This window comes from Manacus candei, unplaced genomic scaffold (genome assembly GCF_025592945.1).
Source record: "Manacus candei isolate 608988 ecotype Guabito, Panama unplaced genomic scaffold, ASM2559294v1 h1tg000112l, whole genome shotgun sequence".
In the NCBI taxonomy this organism is placed as follows: Eukaryota; Metazoa; Chordata; class Aves; order Passeriformes; family Pipridae; genus Manacus; species Manacus candei.
In genome coordinates this window covers 549,128-566,459 of record NW_026138160.1, presented here as the reverse complement: position 1 = coordinate 566,459, position 17,332 = coordinate 549,128, and the positions used below count along the sequence as shown (strand labels likewise).

Genomic DNA, 17,332 nt, shown 5'->3' with positions numbered 1-17,332 from the left:
TGCAGCAGTGGTGATGGACCAGATCTCCACATGGATAATCCAATGGGGAGGAACAAATGCAGGAAGGTCTGCAGGTACTGATTGCTCCACACAGTGACAAGGAGGAGGTCATACCCCACCAGGGTTAGAAGATCCATGGAGAAGAAAAGGCTCATTGCATGTGTGGTAATTCCTGGTTGCACTGACTTCTCCATTCCCTCACAATTACTTGTTCAATTCAAATGCCCACTGCTGCTGGTAGCTGCACAATCACAGAAGGAGGAAAATGCTTTTAGGATCGTGGAGTCCAATTGTAAGCTGAACACTGCCCACTCCACCACTAACCCCTGTTCCCTCGTGCCACATCTAAGCTTTCAAAGATTTTCAGAGCAGAAATTTTTCCTAAGATCCAATCTTAACTTCCCTGGGTACAACTTGAGGCCATTTCCTCCTGTCCTGTCCCTTGTTACTTGGGAGAAGACACAACAGCCACCTCGCTACAACCTGTTTCCAGAAAATGATAAAGAGTGATAAGGTCTCCCCTGAATCTCCTTTTTTCCAAACTAAATAAATCCGGTGACCCTCTACAAGGTAGACCATGGCTGGAGATTTCCTCATGTGAGATTGGGGAGGGGCGAGAAGGCTGGTTGAGAGCTACCATTGTCTGTGCCCAAAGGAGCTGAGCTCTGCTGGGACAACCACTGAGCCGAGCATTCCTCCACAGAAAATAATTCATTCATGAAAACATGACATTTGTTTGCCATATTGTCAAGGGAAGGACTCACAGCTGTTGCTTTGTGTTTGGGGGAACCAGCCTGACGAGGGAATGGATGGAAAGCTGTCCCTTTGGGGTTTGATGCATTCCTGAGACAATGCTGCCTCACCCTAACAGACAGGCCAAAAGATGCAAATTTGGAGAAAACACTCTGATCCCTTCCCAGAGAAGTAAAGGAAGGTGGTGGGCATGGCCTTTCTTCCTCATCCCATGCACAGACCAATTGACTCTCCACATGGAAGAGAGACCAGGCACGGCTCTTCAGTTCCTACAGGAGGGCAGCACCTTTGACCAGTAATGAGAGGCTGTGCTCGTGGAAAGGTCAGAGCACTTGGCCATGGATGCCAAATCCCAGTGCCCTCAGTCCCAGCAATGACCTGTCTCCCAGCTCTTGGGCTTGCATGTCATGGCCCTCCTCTTTCCTCCCTAGGGAGTCCAAGACCTTGTCATCCAGCACCTTCCTGCTCTACTCACCAAGTCTCCATCTCAGCCAGAGCAAAGAGCAGGCTCTGAAACTGGGCTGCTCATCACTGGCCTGGAGCCACTAAACATCAAGGCTCTGCAGAGGAGATGCAGAGGATCACCCTGGCAGGGCAGGACTCCAGCGCACCTTGGAAGGACAGAGGACCCGGAGAGGGCACAGAGGGAGCATGACACGAAGGACCCAGTGCACTGATCTGAGAGTACACGTAGAGCAGCAATAGGGTCAACCCCCCAGCAGAACCCCACTTGAGTATAAGAGTGACCAGCACAGAGACAAGGTGGAAGCAAAAGACAAGGATGTGTCATGTCCCCTCCCATGGCAGTCCGTGGGCACGTGTACAAGAAGCACAAGAGCAGTGTCCATTTCCTGACAACTTTGCCAAAGACAAGACCACAGGAATGGCCTTGGGGCAAATCACCTGCCCTCAAGCCATGGCAACGGCCCTTCATCTAAAACTTCTTCCTCTAATGGCATCTTTCTGCCCTACAAATCCTGGAGCCACTCATCCTGGCACTTAGAGAGATGGTGCTTCATGTAGGAAAGCACTTGGCATGTACCAGGAAATGAAAAGGCAGCAGTGCAGGAAACCAGGACACAGCCCCTACCATTAGCTGGGATGGTTCACAACTGACATGAGCTGGTCAGAAAATTATGACTTGCACAAAGGCGCCTGTGGGCCTGAGGCAGTGCAGGACTGCTATAAAAGGCAGCCCAAGTCTCTGCTCTCGCATCCACTTCTCTCACCTCCTTCTCCTTGGGAATCAGGTGAGTGGGAAGCCTCTTCTCCTTCTCCTCCTGCTTCAAGACCACATCCTTCCTCACTGCAGGTCTCAGCTGTGTTAGCCCAGGGCTGGGAGCTGCTTGTGCTGGGAGAGGGAAGGGGAGAGAAGGTGTTGTGCAGAGAGAGGCTGGGACTTGGCTGAGGAGGCTGCTGGGCTTTGGGCTGGGCAGTGTCATGTGGTGCAGGAGGTGCCTTGTCTGCAGGGGAGTTGGGTGCAGGGCTGCTTCTCATGTGTGTCTGCTTTGTGCTTCTCCCTGCCCTGTGTGCCAGGTGCCCCTGTGAGCCAGAGACATGTCGTGCTGCCAGCCCTGCAACCCTTGCTGCCAGCCCTGCGGCCCGACCCCGCTGGCCAACAGCTGCAATGAGTGCTGTGTCAGGCAGTGCCAGGACTCCGTCGTTGCCATCCAGCCCTCTGCTGTGGTGGTGACCCTGCCCGGGCCCATCCTCAGCTCCTTCCCACAGAACACCGTGGTGGGATCCTCCACCTCCGCTGCCGTTGGCAGCATCCTCAGCTGTGGTGGAGTGCCCATCAACTCTGGGGGCTTTGACCTCTCCTGCATCACCAACTGCTACCGTGGCAGATGTCCCCCCTGCTAAAGCTGCTGGCAACGTCCTGGGGCAAGAACCTCCAAGACCTCACAACATGATGCTGCACTGAAAACAGAACTTTGAGACACTCTATTTGGAGCTTCATGATGATGTTTCCTTTTCCCGCTCTTCCATCTCTTTCCTTTCTTGTCTGTTATCATCCCTCCCTCTACAAGGCAGGCAGATGGACACTCTGCAGGAGCTCCACTGCATCTTAGTGGCTGTTCCTGGGGCTCGTTGTGAGCCACCTCCTTTTCTTCCTTAAACTCAATAAATCTGTTGTGCATCCAAACCTGGGCATCGAAATCCTCCTTTATTCTGTGGCAACTCTTGCAGTGTGCTCAGGGAAAATGTTGCACAAAACAGACCTTGGGAGTCCCTGTAGTGCATTTTACTTTGTGCCTTTTCTGTTGGAGCTGTCCAAAATATCCCTGACTGCTTGACGGACAAAGGCCATCAGGGAAACGCTGACCCCAAAGGCTATCAGGAGTGGAGAAGGCAAAGAACACTTCCTGGAGACAGCCCACAACCTTGTCTCCTCCTTCTCCTCCCCTCCATTCCATTGTCTGGAGTCCATGCCCAGCACACAGGAGCACAGGCAGATGAGATACGTACCTCCTGCAGTCCCTCAGCACAGGCAGGCAAAGCCTCTGTGCAGACATGCAGGGCTGAGGTAATTCACAGCTTGGGATTGGTATCAGCCACACTCAGGCTATGCAGTGATAAAGAACTTTTTACTGCATTTTTACAGATGACTTATGGCTTCAGTGTTAATTGAAAACATCCCTCCCATGTATGGATGTCTGTCATCAATGTCTTCCTGACTGAAACCTTTGACCAAAGCAATGCCCAAGAGCAGCAGCCAAAGAAAGACAGACCCTGGGGAACAAAGGTGATCTGTAATGGAAAGCCCACAGATCAAAGAGTCATAGAATGGTTTGGGCTAGAGTGGATCATATTTATCATCTAACCCCACCCATCTGTCAAGAGAAAGGATAGTTTCACTAGACCAAGCTGCTCCAAGCCCCATCCACCCTGCTCTGAACACTTGAAGGGATGGAGCATCCATAAGCTCTCCATGCACCCTATTCCAGCGCATGACCACCCTCACAGGGAAGAATTTCTTCCTAATATTTAATCTAAACTTACCATCTCTCAGTTTAACCCCATTCCCCTTTGTCGCACCGCTGCAGGCCCTTCTGCACAACCCTGCCCTTCAGTCACCCATGGAATTCCCAGTGGAGAACACACATATCCATACTCAGGAGAAATGGGGATGTGCTTGGCTGATGTCCTATTTATGTCCTAGAACTGATCACCTAAAGAGACATACACTGGAGACAGAGAATAGCACAGGGGGACTCGAGGAAATGAACTTCTTCTCTAGAAGGCTTTTGCCACAACCAAGAGAAATGAGAATGACCAATGGGTGAGTCAGCAGGACCAATTAGACTTCTGTCTCAGGTGGCAGATGGAGGTACCCAGAGGAATGTATGGATTATCCAGCACTTGCAGAGGCCAGTTCTGCTGCACTTGGAAGGGCTCCATCCCGGCGTACCTGGGGTCCAATTTCCCAAGGCCAGAGTACAGCGTGGCTTGGATCCATTCTGGGCTGTGCCTTCCTGGGCTTAGTGTGAGTACTGGTCCACACAGTGGAAGTGCCCAGACTGGTCCTGTTCCCTGCAGAGCCCATGGTGGGGAGAAGAAATACTCCTCTGAGGGCACAGCCCTGCCCCTCAGTGTTCCCATGTGGTTGCCCATGGAGTGCAAGGTGTGTTGGAGGACAGATCTCCCATGGCCAGAGGCTCTTGGAAGACCAGGCACAGCCTGGCCAGGAAGTGAGAAGCACTGGGGTGTGAAGAGAGCTGGGGCTGGCCCTGCCTCAGAGCACTGGGTGAACCAGGGAAGATGAGTACGAGCAGGGTCATTCTCAGTGTTTGTGCTGGGATAGGGCTGGTGCCCGTCCTGTACCACTGAAGCTGCCCAGTGCCCAGTGAGATGGCCAAGGATGGTGTCTGTGCAGGAAAGCACAAGGGGAACTTCACATGGTCCATGGGGTGTTGTGTGCCTGAGCCATTATTTTGAGCCCAGCTTTGCCTTCTGGAGTCCCTTTTTTTGCAGCCAGGCGACCACGGATAAGCAAGGGATGCCAGGATTTAGAGTTTTTCTTGGGGCTGAAGTCCAAGGTGTAAAAAGACGCCACTGAAAACCACAGGCAAACGTGAATTAATGAGGAAGCGAAAAGTCATTTGCTCCAATTCATGGTAGATGGACACCTGAAATAAATCCATGAGGAAACAAGGGATAATTGTGTTGCAGAGAACCAAAGTGGCTGTGGGGTTGCTCTATGCATCATCTGCCCAGTTCCCCTCTGCCTGTGAGTGGAGGTGTGCTGGCCAGAAAGTGGCTCTTTGGGCACTGGGTGCTCAGCTGGAGCTGTGGTTGGCCCTGGGGGTGTTGGGTTCAAGGAATGGAGACTGCACTGCGTAGCCTGATCATGGCAGATACTGATCCCAGCCGGAGAGTTGTCTCAGCCCTGGATGTCTGGAGAGCAGCTGGGCCCTGCCAGGGCCTGAAGGACTGTGAGAGGTATGGGTGTCATCTGCCATTGGCCATGTGTGCTGCTCATGGGCACTAGAAAGGGCAATGGAGAAGAGGAGAAGGAAGAAATGAAGTTGTGGGCTTTCCCCAGACATTGTGGTTTGCCATCCTCACTGCTGCCACCCTTTGAGCCATGGTGTCCCTAAAGCCCTTTCACTGTGCAGTTAGCAGGGACAATTTTGACAGCTCTATCACAAAAATGCACAAAACAAAACCCATTGCAGTCTGCTTCCTCCACCTTTCTTCCCTGAATAGGCTGAAAGAGATGCACAGATTGAAAGAAGACTCTGAGGCTCAGGCTTGGATGCACAACAACTTTAATGAGTCTAAAGAAGCAAAGGAGGTGGCTCACAGAGAGCAAAAGGAACAGCCACTAAGATGCAGTGCAGCTCCTGCAGAGTGTCCATCTGCCTGCCCTGCAGAGGCAGAAAGGGCAACAGATCCCCCTTGGCTGGCCTGGGGAGACACAGAAAGCAAAGGAAAGAGATGGAAGAGTGGGAAAAGCAAATACTGTCCTGAAGCCCAAAACACAATCTTCCGGAGTTCTGTTTTCAGTCCAGCATCATGTTGTGAGGTCTTGTTGGTTCTTGCCCCAGGATGTTGCCAGCAGCTTTAGCAGGGCCGACACCTGTAGCGGTTGGTGATGCAGGAGAGGTCAAAGCCCCCGGAGTTGATGGGCACTCCGTCACAGCTGAGGATGCTGCCAACGGCAGCGGAGGTGGAGGATCCCACCACGGTGTTCTGTGGGAAGGAGCTGAGGATGGGCCCGGGCAGGGTCACCACCACAGCAGAGGGCTGGATGGCAACGACGGAGTCCTGGCACTGCCTGACACAGCACTCATTGCAGCTGTTGGCCAGCGGGGTCGGGCCGCAGGGCTGGCAGCAAGGGTTGCAGGGCTGGCAGCACGACATGTCTCTGGCTCACAGGGGCACCTGGCACACAGGGCAGGGAGAAGCACAAAGCAGACACACATGAGAAGCAGCCCTGCACCCAACTCCCCTGCAGACAAGGCACCTCCTGCACCACATGACACTGCCCAGCCCAAAGCCCAGCAGCCTCCTCAGCCAAGTCCCAGCCTCTCTCTGCACAGCACCTTCTCTCCCCTTCTCTCTCCCAGCACAAGCAGCTCCCAGCCCTGGGCTAACACAGCCCATATCAGCTGAAGCAGAAGAAGAAGGGCTTTCCCACTCACCTGATTCCCAAGGAGAAGGAGGTGAGAGAAGTGGATGCGAGAGCAGAGACTTGGGCTGCCTTTTATAGCAGTCCTGCACTGCCTCAGGCCCACAGGCACCTTTGTGCAAGTCATAATTTTCTGACCAGCTCATGTCAGTTGTGAACCATCCCAGCTAATGGTAGGGGCTGTGTCCTGGTTTCCTGCACTGCTGCCTTTTCATTTCCTGCCTAATTCTGCATGCCTTCCTATATGAAAGCTTCTGGAAATGTTGGGATAAGAGGCCCAAGGATTTGCAGGTCAGAAAGACGTCAGCACAGGCAGAAGACTCTGATCAAGGGTTGGTGACACATCTAGTGTGGGCTGGTGATGTTCACTTGGGTCATCTTTGAGTGGTTGATTTGTGGCAAAGTTGTCAGGAAATGGGCACTGCTCCTGGGCTTCTTTCCTGCATGCCCAAGGATTGCCGTGTGAGGGGACAGACAGAGATTCTGGAGGGTTTTGCCTTCTTCCACCATCCTCTCTCTCTTAGATCTGCTGTCTGTGTCTCCTCAGCAACTGCCATGTTGATCTGTCACCCTCCCTCCCTCTGCAGGGCAGGCAGATGGACACCCTGCATGAGCTCCACTGCATATTAATAGCTGCTCCTGGGGCTCTCTGTGCCACCTCCTTCTCTTCCTTAGACTGATTAAAGTTGTTGTACATGCAAGCCTGGGGCCCTGTATCCTCCTTGCCATTCTGTGGCAACTCTCCCAATCTGCTTTGGGACAAAGTTATAGAAAGCCCTATGTGGGACTCTCTGTAGTGGTTTTCCTTTGTGCACTCTCCGGTGGACCTGGATGGAGACATCCCAGGCTACTCCACAACTGTTGCCATCAGGGAGACCACAACTCCAAACATTGGTAGCAGTGGAGATGGGAAACCACAGTGCCTCACATCATGACCTCTGCTCATCTTCTCAAAAACAAAACACAGTGGCAACAGCATCTGGATCAGGACAACCCCAGGCCGAGTCAGGGGACTTGGGTCTCAGTGGTGTCTTTCCTGATGCAGAACAGCCAGCCAGCAGGAGAAACACCTGGGTTGAGATGACAACAAGCCCAATGTCCCCGGGGTTGGGGCATGCAGGAAGCAGGTTTTGTTCTTCATGGGGGGGTGAAATGGAGCGGTTTGCGGATGGTGACATCTCGATTACAGGACATCCCTGAGAGGATCATGAACTCAGTGGTAGTCAGGAAGAAGGAGAAAATGACGGTTTGCTGTTTCTTGCTGAGGTAGAGATAACTTCCTTCACAGGTTTTGGGATGGGATTGTGTTTTGAATTTTTGCTCAAAACAGAGTTGATAATGCAGAGATGTTTCTGCTATTGCTAAGTTTGCAGAGAGCCAAGGCCTTTTCAGCTTGTCCTGCTGCCCCGCTGGCAAGGAAGTTGGGGGTACATGGGAGGCTGGGAGAAGACACAGCCAAGACAGGTGACCCAAAGTGATCCAAGGGATATTTCAGAGCATGTGGCACTATACTCAGTATATAAAGGTGTGGGAAGAAGGAGGAGGGGGGGACATTTGGAGACATGGTGGTTTTGTCTTCCCGAGCCACCATTCATCAGAATGGGGCCATGCTCTTCTGGAGATGGCTGAACACCTGCCTGCTCATGGGAAGCAGAGAATTAATTAATTCTTTGTCTTTCTTTGCTTCTGTACAAAGACTGTGCTTTCCCTATTAAACTGTCTTTATCTCAGCCCACAGATTTTCTAGCTTCCCCCCCTTCCAATTCTATCCTCAATCCTGTTGGTGGGGGAGTGAGTGAGTGGCTGTTAGGCCTTGGTTACTGGCTGGGGTTGATGTTTAGTTGCCAGCCAGCAGGCAAAACAAATGGTTTCCCTGGTGACAAGGAAGGTCTTCATCGCCTTGGATGCAGCAGTGGTGATGGACCAGATCTCCACATGGATAATCCAATGGGGAGGAACAAATGCAGGAAGGTCTGCAGGTACTGATTGCTCCACACAGTGACAAGGAGGAGGTCATACCCCACCAGGGTTAGAAGATCCATGGAGAAGAAAAGGCTCATTGCATGTGTGGTAATTCCTGGTTGCACTGACTTCTCCATTCCCTCACAATTACTTGTTCAATTCAAATGCCCACTGCTGCTGGTAGCTGCACAATCACAGAAGGAGGAAAATGCTTTTAGGATCGTGGAGTCCAATTGTAAGCTGAACACTGCCCACTCCACCACTAACCCCTGTTCCCTCGTGCCACATCTAAGCTTTCAAAGATTTTCAGAGCAGAAATTTTTCCTAAGATCCAATCTTAACTTCCCTGGGTACAACTTTAGGCCATTTCCTCCTGTCCTGTCCCTTGTTACTTGGGAGAAGACACAACAGCCACCTCGCTACAACCTGTTTCCAGAAAATGATAAAGAGTGATAAGGTCTCCCCTGAATCTCCTTTTTTCCAAACTAAATAAATCCGGTGACCCTCTACAAGGTAGACCATGGCTGGAGATTTCCTCATGTGAGATTGGGGAGGGGCGAGAAGGCTGGTTGAGAGCTACCATTGTCTGTGCCCAAAGGAGCTGAGCTCTGCTGGGACAACCACTGAGCCGAGCATTCCTCCACAGAAAATAATTCATTCATGAAAACATGACATTTGTTTGCCATATTGTCAAGGGAAGGACTCACAGCTGTTGCTTTATGTTTGGGGGAACCAGCCTGACGAGGGAATGGATGGAAAGCTGTCCCTTTGGGGTTTGATGCATTCCTGAGACAATGCTGCCTCACCCTAACAGACAGGCCAAAAGATGCAAATTTGGAGAAAACACTCTGATCCCTTCCCAGAGAAGTAAAGGAAGGTGGTGGGCATGGCCTTTCTTCCTCATCCCATGCACAGACCAATTGACTCTCCACATGGAAGAGAGACCAGGCACGGCTCTTCAGTTCCTACAGGAGGGCAGCACCTTTGACCAGTAATGAGAGGCTGTGCTCGTGGAAAGGTCAGAGCACTTGGCCATGGATACCAAATCCCAGTGCCCTCAGTCCCAGCAATGACCTGTCTCCCAGCTCTTGGGCTTGCATGTCATGGCCCTCCTCTTTCCTCCCTAGGGAGTCCAAGACCTTGTCATCCAGCACCTTCCTGCTCTACTCACCAAGTCTCCATCTCAGCCAGAGCAAAGAGCAGGCTCTGAAACTGGGCTGCTCATCACTGGCCTGGAGCCACTAAACATCAAGGCTCTGCAGAGGAGATGCAGAGGATCACCCTGGCAGGGCAGGACTCCAGCGCACCTTGGAAGGACAGAGGACCTGGAGAGGGCACAGAGGGAGCATGACACGAAGGACCCAGTGCACTGATCTGAGAGTACACGTAGAGCAGCAATAGGGTCAACCCCCCAGCAGAACCCCACTTGAGTATAAGAGTGACCAGCACAGAGACAAGGTGGAAGCAAAAGACAAGGATGTGTCATGTCCCCTCCCATGGCAGTCCGTGGGCACGTGTACAAGAAGCACAAGAGCAGTGTCCATTTCCTGACAGCTTTGCCAAAGACAAGACCACAGGAATGGCCTTGGGGCAAATCACCTGCCCTCAAGCCATGGCAACGGCCCTTCATCTAAAACTTCTTCCTCTAATGGCATCTTTCTGCCCTACAAATCCTGGAGCCACTCATCCTGGCACTTAGAGAGATGGTGCTTCATGTAGGAAAGCACTTGGCATGTACCAGGAAATGAAAAGGCAGCAGTGCAGGAAACCAGGACACAGCCCCTACCATTAGCTGGGATGGTTCACAACTGACATGAGCTGGTCAGAAAATTATGACTTGCACAAAGGTGCCTGTGGGCCTGAGGCAGTGCAGGACTGCTATAAAAGGCAGCCCAAGTCTCTGCTCTCGCATCCACTTCTCTCACCTCCTTCTCCTTGGGAATCAGGTGAGTGGGAAGCCTCTTCTCCTTCTCCTCCTGCTTCAAGACCACGTCCTTCCTCACTGCAGGTCTCAGCTGATATGGGCTGTGTTAGCCCAGGGCTGGGAGCTGCTTGTGCTGGGAGAGGGAAGGGGAGAGAAGGTGTTGTGCAGAGAGAGGCTGGGACTTGGCTGAGGAGGCTGCTGGGCTTTGGGCTGGGCAGTGTCATGTGGTGCAGGAGGTGCCTTGTCTGCAGGGGAGTTGGGTGCAGGGCTGCTTCTCATGTGTGTCTGCTTTGTGCTTCTCCCTGCCCTGTGTGCCAGGTGCCCCTGTGAGCCAGAGACATGTCGTGCTGCCAGCCCTGCAACCCTTGCTGCCAGCCCTGCGGCCCGACCCCGCTGGCCAACAGCTGCAATGAGTGCTGTGTCAGGCAGTGTCAGAGCTCCACTGTTGCCATCCAGCCCTCTGCTGTGGTGGTGACCCTGCCCGGGCCCATCCTCAGCTCCTTCCCACAGAACACCGTGGTGGGATCCTCCACCTCCGCTGCCGTTGGCAGCATCCTCAGCTGTGGTGGAGTGCCCATCAACTCCGGGGGCTTTGACCTCTCCTGCATCACCAACTGCTACCGTGGCAGATGTCCCCCCTGCTAAAGCTGCTGGCAACGTCCTGGGGCAAGAACCTCCAAGACCTCACAACATGATGCTGCACTGAAAACAGAACTTTGAGACACTCTATTTGGAGCTTCATGATGATGTTTCCTTTTCCCGCTCTTCCATCTCTTTCCTTTCTTGTCTGTTATCATCCCTCCCTCTACAAGGCAGGCAGGTGGACAACCTGCAGGAGCTCCACTGCATCTTAGTGGCTGTTCCTGGGGCTCGTTGTGAGCCACCTCCTTTTCTTCCTTAAACTCAATAAATCTGTTGTGCATCCAAGCCTGGGCATCGAAATCCTCCTTTATTCTGTGGCAACTCTTGCAGTGTGCTCAGGGAAAATGTTGCACAAAACAGACCTTGGGAGTCCCTGTAGTGCATTTTACTTTGTGCCTTTTCTGTTGGAGCTGTCCAAAATATCCCTGACTGCTTGACGGACAAAGGCCATCAGGGAAACGCTGACCCCAAAGGCTATCAGGAGTGGAGAAGGCAAAGAACACTTCCTGGAGACAGCCCACAACCTTGTCTCCTCCTTCTCCTCCCCTCCATTCCATTGTCTGGAGTCCATGCCCAGCACACAGGAGCACAGGCAGATGAGATACGTACCTCCTGCAGTCCCTCAGCACAGGCAGGCAAAGCCTCTGTGCAGACATGCAGGGCTGAGGTAATTCACAGCTTGGGATTGGTACCAGCCACACTCAGGCTATGCAGTGATAAAGAACTTTTTACTGCATTTTTACAGATGACTTATGGCTTCAGTGTTAATTGAAAACATCCCTCCCATGTATGGATGTCTGTCATCAATGTCTTCCTGACTGAAACCTTTGACCAAAGCAATGCCCAAGAGCAGCAGCCAAAGAAAGACAGACCCTGGGGAACAAAGGTGATCTGTAATGGAAAGCCCACAGATCAAAGAGTCATAGAATGGTTTGGGCTAGAGTGGATCATATTTATCATCTAACCCCACCCATCTGTCAAGAGAAAGGATAGTTTCACCAGACCAAGCTGCTCCAAGCCCCATCCACCCTGCTCTGAACACTTGAAGGGATGGAGCATCCATAAGCTCTCCATGCACCCTATTCCAGCGCATGACCACCCTCACAGGGAAGAATTTCTTCCTAATATTTAATCTAAACTTACCATCTCTCAGTTTAACCCCATTCCCCTTTGTCGCACCGCTGCAGGCCCTTCTGCACAGCCCTGCCCTTCAGTCACCCATGGAATTCCCAGTGGAGAACACACATATCCATACTCAGGAGAAATGGGGATGTGCTTGGCTGATGTCCTATTTATGTCCTAGAACTGATCACCTAAAGGGACATACACTGGAGACAGAGAATAGCACAGGGGGACTCGAGGAAATGAACTTCTTCTCTAGAAGGCTTTTGCCACAACCAAGAGAAATGAGAATGACCAATGGGTGAGTCAGCAGGACCAATTAGACTTCTGTCTCAGGTGGCAGATGGAGGTACCCAGAGGAATGTATGGATTATCCAGCACTTGCAGAGGCCAGTTCTGCTGCACTTGGAAGGGCTCCATCCCGGCGTACCTGGGGTCCAATTTCCCAAGGCCAGAGTACAGCGTGGCTTGGATCCATTCTGGGCTGTGCCTTCCTGGGCTTAGTGTGAGTACTGGTCCACACAGTGGAAGTGCCCAGACTGGTCCTGTTCCCTGCAGAGCCCATGGTGGGGAGAAGAAATACTCCTCTGAGGGCACAGCCCTGCCCCTCAGTGTTCCCATGTGGTTGCCCATGGAGTGCAAGGTGTGTTGGAGGACAGATCTCCCATGGCCAGAGGCTCTTGGAAGACCAGGCACAGCCTGGCCAGGAAGTGAGAAGCACTGGGGTGTGAAGAGAGCTGGGGCTGGCCCTGCCTCAGAGCACTGGGTGAGCCAGGGAAGATGAGTACGAGCAGGGTCATTCTCAGTGTTTGTGCTGGGATAGGGCTGGTGCCCGTCCTGTACCACTGAAGCTGCCCAGTGCCCAGTGAGATGGCCAAGGATGGTGTCTGTGCAGGAAAGCACAAGGGGAACTTCACATGGTCCATGGGGTGTTGTGTGCCTGAGCCATTATTTTGAGCCCAGCTTTGCCTTCTGGAGTCCCTTTTTTTGCAGCCAGGCGACCACGGATAAGCAAGGGATGCCAGGATTTAGAGTTTTTCTTGGGGCTGAAGTCCAAGGTGTAAAAAGACGCCACTGAAAACCACAGGCAAACGTGAATTAATGAGGAAGCGAAAAGTCATTTGCTCCAATTCATGGTAGATGGACACCTGAAATAAATCCATGAGGAAACAAGGGATAATTGTGTTGCAGAGAGCCAAAGTGGCTGTGGGGTTGCTCTATGCATCATCTGCCCAGTTCCCCTCTGCCTGTGAGTGGAGGTGTGCTGGCCAGAAAGTGGCTCTTTGGGCACTGGGTGCTCAGCTGGAGCTGTGGTTGGCCCTGGGGGTGTTGGGTTCAAGGAATGGAGACTGCACTGCGTAGCCTGATCATGGCAGATACTGATCCCAGCCGGAGAGTTGTCTCAGCCCTGGATGTCTGGAGAGCAGCTGGGCCCTGCCAGGGCCTGAAGGACTGTGAGAGGTATGGGTGTCATCTGCCATTGGCCATGTGTGCTGCTCATGGGCACTGGAAAGGGCAATGGAGAAGAGGAGAAGGAAGAAATGAAGTTGTGGGCTTTCCCCAGACATTGTGGTTTGCCATCCTCACTGCTGCCACCCTTTGAGCCATGGTGTCCCTAAAGCCCTTTCACTGTGCAGTTAGCAGGGACAATTTTGACAGCTCTATCACAAAAATGCACAAAACAAAACCCATTGCAGTCTGCTTCCTCCACCTTTCTTCCCTGAAAAGGCTGAAAGAGATGCACAGATTGAAAGAAGACTCTGAGGCTCAGGCTTGGATGCACAACAACTTTAATGAGTCTAAAGAAGCAAAGGAGGTGGCTCACAGAGAGCAAAAGGAACAGCCACTAAGATGCAGTGCAGCTCCTGCAGAGTGTCCATCTGCCTGCCCTGCAGAGGCAGAAAGGGCAACAGATCCCCCTTGGCTGGCCTGGGGAGACACAGAAAGCAAAGGAAAGAGATGGAAGAGTGGGAAAAGCAAATACTGTCCTGAAGCCCGAAACACAATCTCCCGGAGTTCTGTTTTCAGTCCAGCATCACGTTGTGAGGTCTTGGAGGTTCTTGCCCCAGGACGTTGCCAGCAGCTTTAGCAGGGCCGACACCTGTAGCGGTTGGTGATGCAGGAGAGGTCAAAGCCCCCGGAGTTGATGGGCACTCCGTCAGAGCTGAGGATGCTGCCAACGGCAGCGGAGGTGGAGGATCCCACCACGGTGTTCTGTGGGAAGGAGCTGAGGATGGGCCCGGGCAGGGTCACCACCACAGCAGAGGGCTGGATGGCAACGACAGAGTCCTGGCACTGCCTGACACAGCACTCATTGCAGCTGTTGGCCAGCGGGGTCGGGCCGCAGGGCTGGCAGCAAGGGTTGCAGGGCTGGCAGCACGACATGTCTCTGGCTCACAGGGGCACCTGGCACACAGGGCAGGGAGAAGCACAAAGCAGACACACATGAGAAGCAGCCCTGCACCCAACTCCCCTGCAGACAAGGCACCTCCTGCACCACATGACACTGCCCAGCCCAAAGCCCAGCAACCAAGTCCCAGCCTCTCTCTGCACAACACCTTCTCTCCCCTTCCCTCTCCCAGCACAAGCAGCTCTCAGCCCTGGGCTAACACAGGGCTAACATATCAGTTGAGACCTGCAGTGAGGAAGGACGTGGTCTTGAAGCAGGAGGAGAAGGAGAAGAGGCTTCCCACTCACCTGATTCCCAAGGAGAAGGAGGTGAGAGAAGTGGATGCGAGAGCAGAGACTTGGGCTGCCTTTTATAGCAGTCCTGCACTGCCTCAGGCCCACAGGCACCTTTGTGCAAGTCATAATTTTCTGACCAGCTCATGTCAGTTGTGAACCATCCCAGCTAATGGTAGGGGCTGTGTCCTGGTTTCCTGCACTGCTGCCTTTTCATTTCCTGCCTAATTCCACTTGCCCTCCTATATGAAAGCTTCTGGAAGTGCCAGAATAGGAGGCACAAAGACTTCTTGGGCAGAAAGACGTCAGCACAGGCAGAAGACTCAGATCAAGGGCTGTTGGCATTCCGTGTGGGCAGGTGATGTTCCCCTGGGTTGTTCCTGTGCTCTTGTTTGTGGCAAAGGTGTCAGGAAATGGGCACCACTCTTTTGCTTCTTTCCTGCATGCCCAAGAACTGCCATGTTTGGGGACATTACAAAGTTTCTGGATCTTTTTTCCTTCTTTCACCATCCTCTCACTCTTACATCTCCTTTCTGTGTCTTCCCAGCCACCCTCGTGGGGACCTGTCACCGTCCCTCCCTCTGCAGGGCAGGCAGATAGATACCCTGCATGAGTCCCTCTGTCTTTTAATGGCTGTTCCTGGGGCTCTCTGTGCCGCCTCCTTCTCTTCCTTAATCTCATTCATTACATTTGTTGTTCCTCCAAGCCTGGGCCTATGAATCCTCCTTTGTTTTGTGGCAACTTTTTCTGCATCTTGCGGTGTCCAGAGACCAAGTCTTCCCTTTCACCTTCAGCTAGTGAGACCGGCTGCCCGAGCACTGGTGTCTGTTGCCAGCACCCAAATCATCTCCAGTTCCTCTTCACTGTGCCTGTGACCCCCACAGACAAGCCCTGCACGTGGGTCCTTGTTCTGAGAAAGTCTCGCTCCTCTTGGCAGACCCCACTGAAGTACTAAAATACTGGGAAGAGGTCCTCCCCAAGTCTCCTGTTCTCCAGGGAGAAAAGACCACACTCCTTCAGCCTTTCCTCACAGCACAGGTTCTCCAGCTCTCTGGTCATCTTTTGAAAAACACAATCCGGTGGCAGCAGCGGCTGGATCAGGATAAGCACCGGCCAAGCCAGGGGACTTGGGTCTCAGTGGTGTCTTTCCTGATGCAGAACAGCCAGCCAGCAGGAGAAACACCTGGGTTGAGATGACAACAAGCCCAATGTCCCCGGGGTTGGGGCATGCAGGAAGCAGGTTTTGTTCTTCATGGGGGGGTGAAATGGAGCGGTTTGCGGATGGTGACATCTCGATTACAGGACATCCCTGAGAGGATCATGAACTCAGTGGTAGTCAGGAAGAAGGAGAAAATGACGGTTTGCTGTTTCTTGCTGAGGTAGAGATAACTTCCTTCACAGGTTTTGGGATGGGATTGTGTTTTGAATTTTTGCTCAAAACAGAGTTGATAATGCAGAGATGTTTCTGCTATTGCTAAGTTTGCAGAGAGCCAAGGCCTTTTCAGCTTGTCCTGCTGCCCCGCTGGCAAGGAAGTTGGGGGTACATGGGAGGCTGGGAGAAGACACAGCCAAGACAGGTGACCCAAAGTGATCCAAGGGATATTTCAGAGCATGTGGCACTATACTCAGTATATAAAGGTGTGGGAAGAAGGAGGAGGGGGGGACATTTGGAGACATGGTGGTTTTGTCTTCCCGAGCCACCATTCATCAGAATGGGGCCATGCTCTTCTGGAGATGGCTGAACACCTGCCTGCTCATGGGAAGCAGAGAATTAATTAATTCTTTGTCTTTCTTTGCTTCTGTACAAAGACTGTGCTTTCCCTATTAAACTGTCTTTATCTCAGCCCACAGATTTTCTAGCTTCCCCCCCTTCCAATTCTATCCTCAATCCTGTTGGTGGGGGAGTGAGTGAGTGGCTGTTAGGCCTTGGTTACTGGCTGGGGTTGATGTTTAGTTGCCAGCCAGCAGGCAAAACAAATGGTTTCCCTGGTGACAAGGAAGGTCTTCATCGCCTTGGATGCAGCAGTGGTGATGGACCAGATCTCCACATGGATAATCCAATGGGGAGGAACAAATGCAGGAAGGTCTGCAGGTACTGATTGCTCCACACAGTGACAAGGAGGAGGTCATACCCCACCAGGGTTAGAAGATCCATGGAGAAGAAAAGGCTCATTGCATGTGTGGTAATTCCTGGTTGCACTGACTTCTCCATTCCCTCACAATTACTTGTTCAATTCAAATGCCCACTGCTGCTGGTAGCTGCACAATCACAGAAGGAGGAAAATGCTTTTAGGATCGTGGAGTCCAATTGTAAGCTGAACACTGCCCACTCCACCACTAACCCCTGTTCCCTCGTGCCACATCTAAGCTTTCAAAGATTTTCAGAGCAGAAATTTTTCCTAAGATCCAATCTTAACTTCCCTGGGTACAACTTTAGGCCATTTCCTCCTGTCCTGTCCCTTGTTACTTGGGAGAAGACACAACAGCCACCTCGCTACAACCTGTTTCCAGAAAATGATAAAGAGTGATAAGGTCTCCCCTGAATCTCCTTTTTTCCAAACTAAATAAATCCGGTGACCCTCTACAAGGTAGACCATGGCTGGAGATTTCCT

At 52.3% G+C, this 17,332-nt stretch overlaps 3 protein-coding genes and 1 pseudogene across 3 annotated transcripts; 2 read left to right on the top strand and 2 right to left on the bottom strand.

Moving 5' to 3' along the window:
* The first annotated feature begins 1,920 nt into the window (after positions 1 to 1,920).
* On the top strand, positions 1,921 to 10,946 carry LOC127461729 (feather keratin Cos1-2-like). Its single transcript, XM_051769775.1, has 2 exons — positions 1,921 to 2,003; positions 10,593 to 10,946. The coding sequence occupies exon 2, from the start codon at positions 10,614 to 10,616 to the stop codon at positions 10,917 to 10,919; it is 306 nt and encodes a 101-aa protein (XP_051625735.1). The 5' UTR covers positions 1,921 to 2,003; positions 10,593 to 10,613; the 3' UTR covers positions 10,920 to 10,946.
* On the top strand, positions 2,136 to 2,616 carry LOC127461722 (feather keratin Cos1-2-like). Its single transcript, XM_051769766.1, has one exon. The coding sequence runs from the start codon at positions 2,311 to 2,313 to the stop codon at positions 2,614 to 2,616; it is 306 nt and encodes a 101-aa protein (XP_051625726.1). The 5' UTR covers positions 2,136 to 2,310.
* LOC127461736 (feather keratin Cos1-2-like) lies at positions 5,821 to 6,279 on the bottom strand. The gene has a single exon (XM_051769785.1). The coding sequence runs from the start codon at positions 6,118 to 6,120 to the stop codon at positions 5,821 to 5,823; it is 300 nt and encodes a 99-aa protein (XP_051625745.1). The 5' UTR covers positions 6,121 to 6,279.
* A 3,177-nt stretch (positions 10,947 to 14,123) lies between the features above and the next one.
* On the bottom strand, positions 14,124 to 14,850 carry LOC127461708 (feather keratin Cos1-2-like; annotated as a pseudogene).
* Between the last annotated feature and the right edge of the window lie 2,482 nt (positions 14,851 to 17,332).